General features: G+C 40.2%; 1 protein-coding gene across 1 annotated transcript in view; it reads right to left on the bottom strand.

The window, feature by feature from the left end:
- The window catches only part of ANO9 (anoctamin 9), a 40,749-nt gene that overhangs the window by 12,212 nt on the left and 15,425 nt on the right, over positions 1 to 13,112 (bottom strand). The window contains exons 9-18 of the mRNA XM_033156387.1: positions 11,864 to 11,960; positions 11,397 to 11,457; positions 10,868 to 10,950; positions 7,692 to 7,796; positions 5,096 to 5,260; positions 4,965 to 5,001; positions 4,667 to 4,778; positions 4,094 to 4,151; positions 2,449 to 2,546; positions 465 to 628 (exon numbers count right to left, since the gene is read on the bottom strand). Of these exons, the coding sequence (XP_033012278.1) occupies positions 465 to 628; positions 2,449 to 2,546; positions 4,094 to 4,151; positions 4,667 to 4,778; positions 4,965 to 5,001; positions 5,096 to 5,260; positions 7,692 to 7,796; positions 10,868 to 10,950; positions 11,397 to 11,457; positions 11,864 to 11,960 (980 nt within the window). The remainder of the gene's footprint in view (positions 1 to 464; positions 629 to 2,448; positions 2,547 to 4,093; positions 4,152 to 4,666; positions 4,779 to 4,964; positions 5,002 to 5,095; positions 5,261 to 7,691; positions 7,797 to 10,867; positions 10,951 to 11,396; positions 11,458 to 11,863; positions 11,961 to 13,112) is intronic.

The following is a 13,112-nucleotide window of genomic DNA, read 5'->3' as shown; positions in this document are numbered from 1 at the left end:
AATATATGAAGGATGCTAATGGGCCAGTGTGAGGAATCTTTCAATGTTTGTTTTTAATTGCATAGAGGAAATAGAGTCCTGTTGCAGGCCCTAACATTCTCTTTGTGATCTAGATAGAACAAGCATATACCCGGTACATTTTTCAGTGAGCTGAAGTTTTCATAGAAGCAGTGTTCACTTTTTGTGCACATACATCCAAACTATCATCTCTATTCAAAGATTTCAGAAACCTGTTTGACCCAAGGCAACAGAAGAAAAGGGGGGGAAATGACTGTACAACAATTGTTATAACACTCCACTTTAATCTCTTTGAAACCCATCAGCCAATCTAGTTTGGCGAAATACCTAGCTACCTAGCTGACTAATGTAATTAATGGGAGTGCCAATGACAGAATGTTGAGTCCTGTCCCAATTTAGTCTAGCATTTCACCCTTACCAAAACCTTTCAGTTGAGTTTCACTTACTCATCTCCAGAAATTCATCAAACAAACTGAAGACATTGACTTCATTAAGGTTATAGTTCCATAGCCATTCCTCCTTGCATGGGTCCCGAGCACTCTCCTCCATATGAACCCTGTTGTTGCTTTTGGGATTTCTGAACAGCAGTTTGTACTTGTAGCGTATCCAGCTGCAGGGGTAAACACAACTTTAAGTGAGATAAAACAAGTTTCTAAGTACAAGGCCTGCAAGCTATCAAAGACCTATAGGAGGACAATAATGTAGTCCATGCTGGAGCTCCCCTTATAACAAGGGGCAAACTGCCCTGGGTCTTCAACTTATTGGCACATATTGCCCAAAGTCAGTGCAACAATGTTGCATATGTAAATATTCCCCAAGTCTTCATAGGCAAGTCTTAGCCACGCTCCACCCTGCCTTACTCTGGTCCCATATGCTGTTCCTACTTCTTAATTCCCGAAAGTACACAACTGAGTGAAAAATTCCTGTTTCCAGCATGGTAAGCATAGTTCCCTGGGAAGAGGGACTGATTGTTAAGCAGTTCTGTAAATTGTAGCTCTCTGAAGGGATAATAATCTGTTAACAACTCTTAGCACCCTTAAACTACACTTCCCAGGATTCTTTGGGGGAAGACATGACTGTTTAAAGTGGTATGAAACATGGTCTAAGAGAAAATTATATGAAAATGATATACCAATGGTATCTAACACCGAGTAAATTGGCAAAAATGTATAAATCTAAATCAAATAAGTGTTGGAAATGTAAAAAGAAAGAAGGTTCTTTTTATCATATGTGGTGGTCTTGTAGTAAGGTTAAAGCTTACTGGGAAATGATATATAATGAAATGAAAAGGATGTTTAAAATAACGTTTGTAAAAAAAATAACAGAAGCCTTTCTTTTGGGAATTATAGGGACAGAACTACCTAAACTGTACAGAAACTTATTCATGTATGTTACTACAGCGGCAAGAATGTTACTTGCCCCAAAACGGAAATAAGCAGAAGTTCCAGCAATTTGGATACAAAAACTTATGGAATATGCAGAAATGGCGAAATTTAACGGAAGAATAAGAAGTCAAGATAACAAACTTTTAATAAAAGAATGGGAATGGTTTATTGAATATTTACAGATAAATTGTAAATAAATAAGAACATTGGCAGGATTATTGTAATAACCTGCAGTTTCATAAGAGTATATATTTAAAGAAGATGAATAAATGAGCAAATAAGTTAATTTGGATATGCAGAAGATATTAAAAATAAATTTAAGGAACTGCAGAAAGAGGGAGAAGGATATCAAGCTTTGAAATGTAAAATCAGTGATTGTAAAATCAGTGATATGTATAAACCTGAAAAGTATAAAAAAAATAAAAAAATTAAAGTGGTATGAAACAGCTTTAAATGTGTAGTGCCAATACGGCCGTTCTGGCCCTTAGGGCTCTCCCTAAGCCACATACAGGTCACACCCTTCTCTAGTCCTGCTCTACACCCTCTTCAAGTGCTTATGTGGGTGGGTGTAGAAATTGGTGACTCTTACCATTGCACAGCAGGTAAGAGTCACATCTGCTGCTCTACCACTTTTGCTTCTATAGCCCCTTCACACTACTTTCTTGTGGCCCCCTAAAGATTGTCCACAAGAGAATGTGATCTTTGGACTGAAAAGGATTCTTCCCTGTCCTAAATCTAGATGATTCAGACAAAAGCCAAGCCACATCTTGCCAGAGAACAGAATTCCCAACACTCCAAGCCATTAGCCAACCTGATCTGAAGAAACAGAACTGCTCCCTAGTCCCAAGTGCAGCAAGCTCTGACTTTCCACAAGGGCGAAACACAATTCACCAAATATTTCCCACAAAAGGAATTGCTATACTGGCACACAAGCCAACCCTATATTATATATTCACTCCAGCTGTGACAGTCTGTGATGCTCCAGGGGAAAAGAGGTCCTGGATCTAACCCCAAGAAGCAGATCATGCTAACTATGCTGACTTACGGCAACATAAACTCCACAAAGTTGCTCAGTGTTTGCTTTAATGTCATAATTACGGCCATCTGGATGAAGAGATCTACAAGGCAGCCGCTGGGGTGGCACTGGAAGGAACAAGAGAAAGATGGTTTACACCTGAAGGTCACTGATTCCAAAGCCATTTTTAGCTACTTGCATTTTTAAAATTCTCCTAGAAGAACTGCCAGGAAAGGCTGCATGCCTGCATCATTGTAATGTGATGCAATGCATCAACAGTAATGCAAAGCTCTAGGGAATTTCCACTATTCATTTCATGTATCTCAGATTCATACCTCTCTATATGTATACTGAGCTCACACATGCTTGCTACCATCTTTTTGGATGTATTTTTTTTTGTAATGATAAGGCTTTTTAAAACTGTTTTTGAGGTTAAAACAAAATAAAAAAATCCTTCCAGTAGCACCTTAGAGACCAACTAAGTTTGTTCTTGGTATGAGCTTTCGTGTGCATGCACACTTCTTCAGTGTGCATGCACATGAAAGCTCATACCAAGAACAAACTTAGTTGGTCTCTAAGGTGCTACTGGAAGGAATTTTTTAATTTTTAATTTTGTTTTGACTATGGCAGACCAACACGGCTACCTACCTGTAACTGTTTTTGAGGTTGTATTTTAAATGGTTGTAACTTGCCCTGGGACTTTGGGGTAAAGGACAGGCAATAAATTAAATAATAATAATTTTTTACAGTATAGGAATTTCTGGATGCAAACACAATGATATAAGTGTGAGCTATGAGAACCAGAATGGTGGTCTGCTTGCACTGAATATAATAATGCCCCACAAACTTATTAATCATTATATTTTTTAACTGTCTTCAACCTGGGGATTCCTAGGAAGATGGATTAGAAAATATTTGGGGGAAATGAAGGAGAAGACCTGGGCAATTATTTTAATGAACAGGAGACCAGGTCAAAACAAAATCAAAAATTCTTTCCAGTAGCACCTTAGAGACCAACTGAGTTTGTTCCTGGTATGAGCTTTCGTGTGCATGCACACTTCTTCAGATACACTGAAACAGAAGTCACCAGATCCTTAAATATAGTGAGGGAGTGGGGAGGGGTATTGCTCAGAAGGGTGGTGGGAATGGGTGATCAGCAGATAGGTGTGGAAAACCTGTTGACGACTCTTAACGGCTGTAATTAGTCTTGCAGGGAAAGGCAAGGGGTGAGATGGCTAAAGATAGCTTTGTTATGTATAATGAGATAAGAATCCAATGTCTTTGTTCAGACCAGGTTTCTCCGTGGTTTTAAGTTTGGTGATTAGTTGTAATTCAGCCACTTCTCTTTCCAGTCTATTTCTGAAATTTCTTTGAATTAAGACAGCTACTTTGAGATCTTTTATAGAATGTCCTGGGAGATTGAAGTGTTCTCCTACTGGTTTCTCTGTCTTGTGATTCCTGATATCGGATTTATGTCCATTTATCCTTTGGCGTAGGGTTTGGCCTGTTTGTCCAATATAGAGAGCTGAAGGGCACTGTTGGCATTGTGTATGCAATCAAATGGAAAGAATTTTTGATTTTGTTTTGACTATGGCAGACCAACACGGCTACCCACCTGTAACAGGAGACCAGGTGGGGAGGTAGGGGAAGACATCATTGCAACAAAAGAACTTACTTCTTCGAGTCTCCACTTGCCGCCCACACGCACATAGTCCCCTGGACGACCATTAATCCTAACAAGAAAGTACAATTGAGATACAGTCAGTTCCTAATGCTTTTTATAGTCTTGATAACCACACAGTTTGGAAGATAATAGTCACAATGAGTAATGAAGATGCGGTAGAGCTAAAAAGCAGCACCTCAACCAACAGAAACTAAAGTAGTAAGAATGACAGAGAGCAAGGGTGGCTGTTAGAGTTACGGATAAACACTCTGTTTTTAGAACACAGGCCTTCAGTTTTGTCAGAGATGCACTACAGTAAGCAAAAATGCAGGACTAACGCATTGCATCCGTATCCCCCTTCTTACGGCATAATTCATATAGCAATTTTAAAATAAATAAAATGCCCTATTAGCCCTCACACAAACTACGGGAAGAAAACCACCATTGTTCCCATTTTATAGCTGCACATCTGAAGCAGGAAGAAAGTGGTAAAGATTTAATTCAAATCCAAGTCACCTGATCCAAATTTAACACCCTCACCAGTGGGATACACTGAACTCTCCATTCTTTGCTATTTGCGTTTACCTCCCGAGGAAGAAAGCAACGTAGATCACAGAAGAGAAGTGGGTGAAGAACTGGAAGGTGAAGAGTTTGACGGTGAAGTTTTTCTCACGCTCAGTGAATGTTCTTGGCTTCTCTGGAAATAAGATCATAGACACCAAATTTAGCTGTGGCACCTGGCATTCCCATTCTTATTTTTATGTATGCCTTACTCTATGCACCAAGTCACAAAATGCATTCATGATAGGGCAACCTTTTACTTATCAAGTTGAACATATTTCATATACATGAAATAATATATATAGCATGGATATTTTCTTACCCATATCACAGAGGTACAGCGCTACATGTCTGTTCACCTACAACAGACAAGAGGCAAACAAAGCAATATGATACACCAGAAAACAACTGCAAGACAGATTGCTTGAAAATATCACTATGTTTACTCCATACCTTGCTCATTATGATGATAGTTAAATAATGCAACACAGCCCCTGTCATCACTGCCATGGTACTGGCTCGTTCTCGGAAAAATTCTGAGTCAGACTGAGTAAAGATGACTGTCACCACGACCCTATAGATGACAAGTGCATGGGCAATACCAATAATCACGCAGATCTACAAGGCAAGAATGTATTGTTAGAATTATAAAGCAGCTGGGGCCGTGCAGGAGCCAGTAAACAACAGGTTAACACCCCCAACTGCTCTAGGGCAGGCAGGATCACATGGCATCAAATTGATTGCCACTGCCAGCTCCTGAGTCTTTAGACTCAGCTATACTGCTGCAAATAAAATGTTATAAGTGTGTTGTAAAGTGCAATATGCAAATGTGACACTAGATGGCGATGGTGAGCTATGGCAAATTCAATACATTTTCCAAAACTTTTTTTAAAGCATTTTCACAGCGTTTTTCATATGTGTGTAGATTCCACCTTTGTCTCTTTCTCCAGTTCTGACCACATCCAAGCCAGAGACAGAACAAGCAGACAACAGATGAAGAAAGACAAAGGCAACCTATGAAAGAAACAAAGTCAAAGTAATCCCCCTGACCTAACATTGCACAAACCAGTGGGACTTGCCTAAGCTAAGCCCGATAAGGGATGGACATGGCAAGTGGCTCTCCTAGAGTGGCAGGAGTACCTGTCATGCCAAAGCACACTGGTCAATTTTGTGGGAGATTCAGTCAAACCTAACAATGCCCATTTTCTAGTTAGTATATGATGGGGTTAAGGACCACAGAGTTCTTATTGCTAGAATAGACTGAGTTAGGTCACACCTAACAGGAAGCCTGTTCCTGTTCCTCTCTCTCTCTCTCTCTCTCTCTCTCTCTCTCTCTCTCTCTCTTCCTCTTTGCTGCAAGCCATGGAGGCAGATGTGCCTTAACTTAGCTCCCAGACATGTGTCTGCATTATACTTGCAATAAATAAATTTTATTTTATTACGGTCAAAGACCAGCTCTTAAAATAAAATAGAATATAACTACAAAAAGAATACAACAGATCCCTTTGACGGAACAATTTCTGGGAACGATACCTATAAAAACGCTTTAAACAAGATTTAGAGGGAAATTGTTAATTACAATACAATATTAAAAGTTAAAATAGTGGCTACAGAAGGCTAAGCCCGGCTCCATTGGGGAGAAACTTAGATGGGCTGGGAAGAAGGTTTATGTCTACAAATATGGATACAAAATCTGGCGACCACCCTGGTAATCATTGGGTCTTTACCTAACAAGAGCAGATTATATGTCTGCTTTTCTGGGAGGCTTGCAAACCTCACCAGTATGGGATCCAGGATCTCCCTTCGAGCTTCTTCGTATATTCTTCATTATACTTGCATTATTTTATTGTTGGTGCATGAAGAAAATGCATGTTGGAAACCAAGAAACTGCAAGTAAACCATTTTAAACTTACTTTGCAGTCTGTGGTCTACTTATTGAAAAAGGCAGTCAGCTGCTAAATGAGGCTGAATGCAATAAATACTGTTTAATAGTCTATATATCTATGCTTCACTAAACTGCTTGAGGATGGGAATTAAGTTCTGCTAGAGGCTTTCTTCCACCGGAAAGATAGCAAAGCACCACATTTTAAAAGCAGGCACCAGGCATTGTCCTGACCTTGCATCAAGTTTTGGAGACGCAGCACAAGATCCTGCATTTTAGAAAGTGGCAGGATCCTGGTAACTGCAGTTTTATAGGTCATTGATCCTGGAAACTTGCTTAATGATGGTGCTAATAATTCTGTTAGAAATGCCCAATACCCCTCAGAAAACTAACTCTCCTGGAGTTCCATGAGGAGAAAGAAGTAATATTAAACAAGTTTTAAGCACAGATGTGCAAACAGAACGTAATGGCAGGCTTAATGTTTGTGGGATGGGGGTTAAATACACCTAAAATCTGTTTGTTACCAACATGTAGTAGTAGTTATTTTTTAATATTTAGTAGAATTTGTATACTGCTTAATTGCTAATACAACCACTAAGTGGTTTACGAGCATGACAATATTCCTGCAGATAGCACTAACTAGTACTAGTCAGAAAATATTTTTTTGAGGCTTTAAACTAGGTGTTGGTAACCTTTGGCCCTCCAGATGTTTCTGAACTACAGTTCCCTAGCAAGCAGAAGCAATGGCTACAGATGATGGGAGGTGTAGCTGCGCAACATCAAAGGTTCTCCTCCCTTAATTAATCTGCTAAGAATGATACTGTTGATTGCTCTTCAATGGGAAAACTACACAGTATTTAACCATCTGATTTCTGCTCAGATTATATACTCATTCTGGAGGTATCTGTCAAAACTTTATTGCCACATCTTGTAAAACACTAGGAAAAGAACATATGTGATACTTGCTATGCTGCATTATAAAGAGACATGATATCAAAAAAGCACAAGAAGTCTTCTGAAATATCCGCTTTCCTGCAAATGAACTTTTCCAATCTCAACTCAAAGATTTTGCCCCTTGTGCTGTAGGGTGGCTTAAAAATGCACCATACACAAACCAATATTTAACATGCATACCAGAAGTGCACTACAAAAATAGTAACCACATACCATAAACCCAACTAAGATGAGTACAACAGTGCTGCGGATGTAAGAATGCTGGTGCAGTGGGGAAGCCATTTCTGGGTTATTGATGAGTTCCATAGCCAGTTCCTCCTAGAGACAGAAATATAGCCACACTGACAGGTCCTTAGAATTCATAACTTCTTTGGCTCACAAGAGGAGCCATGGGTTAAAATATTTCATGAACACCATCCCTCATGGCTCACCTGTTTTGTGATTCTGGCAGCAACAACAATCACATTTGCTGCTGATGCTGGGTGCAAGATGCTAGTATGGGGAGAGAAACCATTGTCCTTATTTCAATTTGACTGTGATGACGTCTGCATCCAATGAGATGATGATGACTGAAACCAGAATTAAAGTGAAGACAATGTTTCCTCCTTCACACTGGCATTTTGTAGATTTAAAAAACAAACAAAACCACAATATCTAACAAGAATGTGAAGCCAGATTGCCACTACTGCCAAGTTTGGCCCTGACCTTGCGTGTTTGCAAGACCCCTCACAAAATGGCTGAAATACCCTCAACCCCAACCTCTGACCAAGTTGAGGAGGGGAATACTCCAGCCACTACTGAGATCCCCTGGCAGAATTATGACTCTCTAGGACTTTCATATCCATTCTGACCTGGATTTGAAACTACTTTAGCCATCTGTGCCAAATTATCTGCAGGGTCTACTGGGAAACTTTTTCTTTCAAAACTGAGATACACCTAGGTTAGGGTTGCCATATTTCAAAAAATGAAAATCTGGACACAAAAGTTGCTGAGCATTTTTTTGCACTTTTAAAAAGTTTTTGAGCTATTTTTAAGAAACTGCCAAAATTTACACTCCCAACATGAGTCACCATACATACGGATTTTCCCAGACACCATGACCCGTTAACTATTTTTTTTTTTAAGTAGTCTTGACATCAGTTAGTGACAAACCAAGTTGTCTAACACCGAGTTTAGCCCAGTATTGTCTAAGAGCTCTCCAGGCAGTTGTTCCCAAACCAGATACCCAGACTCCACAGTGGCTCCCTAAAAATATATCTATGGTAGAAATGCTAGAAGAAGAAGAAGAAGAAGAAGAAGAAGAAGAAGAAGGAAGGCTTTCAGGCATGATTTCTTGGTGATGATGCAGAGGCAGAGGTCTCCCAGGAGCCAAAGTGCAATGCCAAAATGATTGGCAAGTTGGGCTCCAGTCAGTGCCACCAAGAATTGGTCGCTGATATAACGAAAGGTAGTGATGCCCTGCAGGTGAAGATCATGACCCTTGAAATCATATCAAGGCTTCCGGTTTGGTGCCGGATAATGGCGGAGTGGAGCTGAATCAGCTCCAGCCCCCGGGGGGTTTTAGGGGTCTCCTTGTCTGCGCCAAGGGCCCCTTAAAGCCACGGGAAGAGCGTCCCGTGGACCGCGGCCTCGTGGGTCCCAGACGTGCCGTCTCTGCTCTTGATTGACCCTCGTAAGGGGGGGAAATCAAGCGAGCGGAGCTCCGACACGGGACTGGAGAGGCGGATGCACCCCCCCAGGAGATCAAAGCAGCGATTCTGCCAGACCTGAGCACCAAGCTTTTCCTGCTAACTTCAAAGAAAAAAGAAGAACCCCGGCTGCTGTAAGTACGGGACTAATTGGATTTACATTTGAATAATTGGCAACCGGGAGGGAGGTTAAAAGGAAGCCCGTCCCTCTCCTTTGTTGTGCAGAGGAGGTAATTAAGTTTCAAGCGGCTGCAGCTGCATCACTAGATACAATGTTGCTACGAAGCACTTTGACAGAGAAGATGGATTAAATCCCAATTTGAGGGATTGAAGATTGTGGAAATATCTCTTCTGTGGCTTTTGGAGTTATTTTTGGCACCCTGTCTCAGGGAAAATGGCGCTGGAAAACTAATACGCAAGATGGAAAATTACTGACATTTGACACCCTTTGTCTTCTCCAACCATGCTTGCTTTCGCTTTTAAACTGATTCTAGATCCGGGTATTACCCAGGAACAAAGAACAATCCTTCTGCAATTGGAGTTTGTGAATCGGAAAATGGACTGGTTAGGGCGTAATTTCAAAGAAATTTGTTGTGGAGCAGGAGAGACCAGCCAGATCTGGGAGAATTTTGATAATTTGGAAGCAGACTTCTCCAGGGAACTGGGGGAGGTGCTGGAGAAATGGGACGAATTGATTCAGCAACCCCAGGTAAATGGACGGCCCTGGTGTAGTGAGAGACACAGGGCTGATGTTTTGACTGGAGCTACAAGATTCAGTCTCTGGAGTGGGAGTCCAGAGATGAAGGTGAGAAGATTTTTGAAGACACAAGTGGAAGGAAATCAAAATTGCGAAATGGAGTTGCTGGGAGAGGAGAGCTGGTGCCCAAGGAGGAGATTTATAAACTATAAGATGATACTGAACAAGGACAACAGAGGGGAATGTAAAGATGAATGGTGGGGGGGCATGGGAGAGAGCAGAAAAATGGTGAGAAGGGGAATAGGGTGAAAATGATAAAAATTGAATTAGGATGGATTTATGGTACCCTGAAGATAGTGTGTTAAGATTTTAGGATTTTGATGTTAAGTTTTAAGATTTTGATGTTACGATTTTGGGAATTTTGAATTAGTGAAGAGATATGTAACTGACTAATAGCAGCAGCTTAAGTGAAAAGAAGTATAAGATTGATTTAAGAATTATTTCATGATACTATAAGATGTTAAGTTTTTATGATAGTATAAAAGGTTGGATAATGAATTGTAATGTTAAAAATGGATGTTACCAAAGTATATTAGTAGTGAAGGCAGAGGAGGGAAAGCGGGGGAGGTCCCTTTAGAAGATCAGAAACTAGATTTTGTTAAGTAGTAAGAGATAGATTGGTGTTCCAGTTTAGGTATGTATTGGTTTTGGTTTTGTTTTAATTGTTCTCTTTGTCGATTGTGTTTATGTAATGTGTTTTTTATTGTGTTAATGTTGGTGTTTATGTTATGTTATGTCTTTCTCTTGTTTTATTGCAAAATAATAAAAATCTTATAAAAAAAAAAAATGAAATCATATCAAGTCCAAAGGGCAGGACCCAAACCTGAAGAGATTTTCCTCACAACCATGGGCAGCAGTAAAGACCTTTCTTCCTGTTCAGATCAAGAGTAGGACTGCCACAGTGAACACATATATAAAGATGGATATATGAAAGTTAACCTTACCTCTTCTTCATCCCACACATACAACTTCCAGAAACTGACAACTTTAGCTCTCCTTCTCTTCCACAACTCCAAGAATACAGTGGCTATAAATTTAGAATCAAAACATAGAATTGAATATATATTGTCTGTCTTCTTACAGGGGTCCCTCCACTCAACTATAGACCAGTTAGCTTTATAGTGTGCAGGAAATAAGAGAAAGTTAGCTTGAAATAAATCCAGCCATTCCAGAGAAAACTAAACAAAGGGCCTTTCAGAGTATGAGTCATGATGAGCTTAATCTCAGAAGGACCCCGAAGGATCTATATTATATCAACTAACATTTATGTGTTTTCTAGAGTTACATTTCATTCTTAGATGCAAAAATACACTTTAGCCACATCTGTGTTGAATATTGCATTCATTTCACCATAGCAAAATAATGGTCTAGCACCCCTCACTGTCCTGGGTATAGAAGAGGGGTTTACAGTTAAGAACGGGATTTGTCATAAAATTTACAACAGGTTCTAGATCAACCTATGCTAAAGCTTACCCCAGACAGCCATGAATATTGCGAAGAGAACTGTCCCTTCATTGTCAAGCAAGTGGGTGACCTAAATTGTAAGGGAAAGAAATAAGAGTCACTGTTGCGGGGAGAGTCCTAACAGCAAAAAGAAGAAGAAGAAGAAGAAAGTCACTAGGTGTGCTAAGGAAAACTGTGTTTGAAACAACAACTTTCCACTGAAAAGCTGTACCCATTGAAAAATTGGGAAACAGTGAGAGGTGTATAAGGAATAAAAGTGGGGTGCTCATTACCATTCAGGCACAAATACAGGGAATATCTAGATTGGCAAAGGAGACAAAGTCTCTAATATCTCTGTGTATTTTGAGAGGTTATTCTTAATCTTCACAAAGCAATCATAATCAACAGTGAATCTTTTACATCCTTAGGAGTGGGCAACGTTAGAGGACTCCACAACAAGAGACAAATAATATACGTTTTATGTAGGTTAATCTTACCTGGGCATATGTGCAAGTTTCTGACAACGGCCAAAAAGGGCACTTCTGGTCACAGAGTGGACACATCATAGTAGTATTGGCTGCACAGATTTCCTTGCTAAATCAGGAAGGGTAGCAGAGGGTATAGAGATTGATTTGCCCAATGTTAATCCTACTGAACAACAGGGCAAAGGCAGAGCAGTACACGGAACTAAGAGACAGTCTTCTTTGCCCACATGCTATCAGAACAGGTGAGGAGATACAAGCCAATTTGTTAGCCCCAATTATAACACCCACAACTTCCATTACAGATAGTAATCATACATGTTCTTGGATGTGTAGCAGGTCAGTATTAAGGCAACAATTATTCATCTTATTTTATTTATTCACTTATTTGATTTATATACCACCCTTTATCCAAAGATCCTAGGGTGGTATACAACATTATGAACATAATTTACACAGCATAATAATAAAAACATAATACAGAGCATAAAATACTCAGCATAATAATAAAATCATCATAACAACAGTACCCACCACCATCTTAAACAGGCCATAGGTTATTTAATGGCTGAAGGCCTGGGTAAAGAGGAATGTTTTCGCCTAGTGCCTAAAGACATGTAATGATGGTGCCAGGCAAGCCTCACTGGGGACAGCATTCCACAGATGGGGAGCCAACACAGAAAAGGCCCCTTCTCATGTTGTCACCCTTTGAACCTCTAAGGAAGTGGGGACATAGAGAAGGGCCTCAGATTACAAACACAGGGTCTGGGTTGGTTTGCATAGGGAGAGGCAGTCCTTAAGGTACTGAGGTCTTGAGCCATGTAAGGCTTTATAGGTCAGCACCAGCACTTTGAATTATGCAGCAGCCTGTCTTAGTCTAATACGATATTACAACCAAAGCAAATGAGGACTGCAGCTACATGTTGTTGTTTGACTCTATCACATTTATATTTTGCCTTTCTTTCATGATGGCATCAAGATGGAATATATGTATTCCCAGGTGGCCTCAGATCCTGTCATTGGTAATTGCTGCTTAACTTCAGCAAGGTTGTTACATTGCCATTTGCCCAAACAATCCTGCCATAATCTCACATGTAGCAGCCACAGACAGGCCAAAGTGTATGACGCGAAATTATATATTATTCTATTAGTGCTTACATGCAGTCCCATGCAGTGGGAGGGGTGGAAGCTAGGTACACTTGTCCCAGGCCTCAGACAGCTGAGCTGGCCCTGGGCTTCAGCCAAGCTTGCATGGGCCTGCTTA

Source organism: Lacerta agilis, chromosome 1, assembly GCF_009819535.1.
Source record: "Lacerta agilis isolate rLacAgi1 chromosome 1, rLacAgi1.pri, whole genome shotgun sequence".
NCBI classification, from domain to species: domain Eukaryota; kingdom Metazoa; phylum Chordata; class Lepidosauria; order Squamata; family Lacertidae; genus Lacerta; species Lacerta agilis.
The sequence above is the reverse complement of the archived record's forward strand: the minus strand, read 5'-3'. Positions and strand labels throughout refer to the sequence as shown.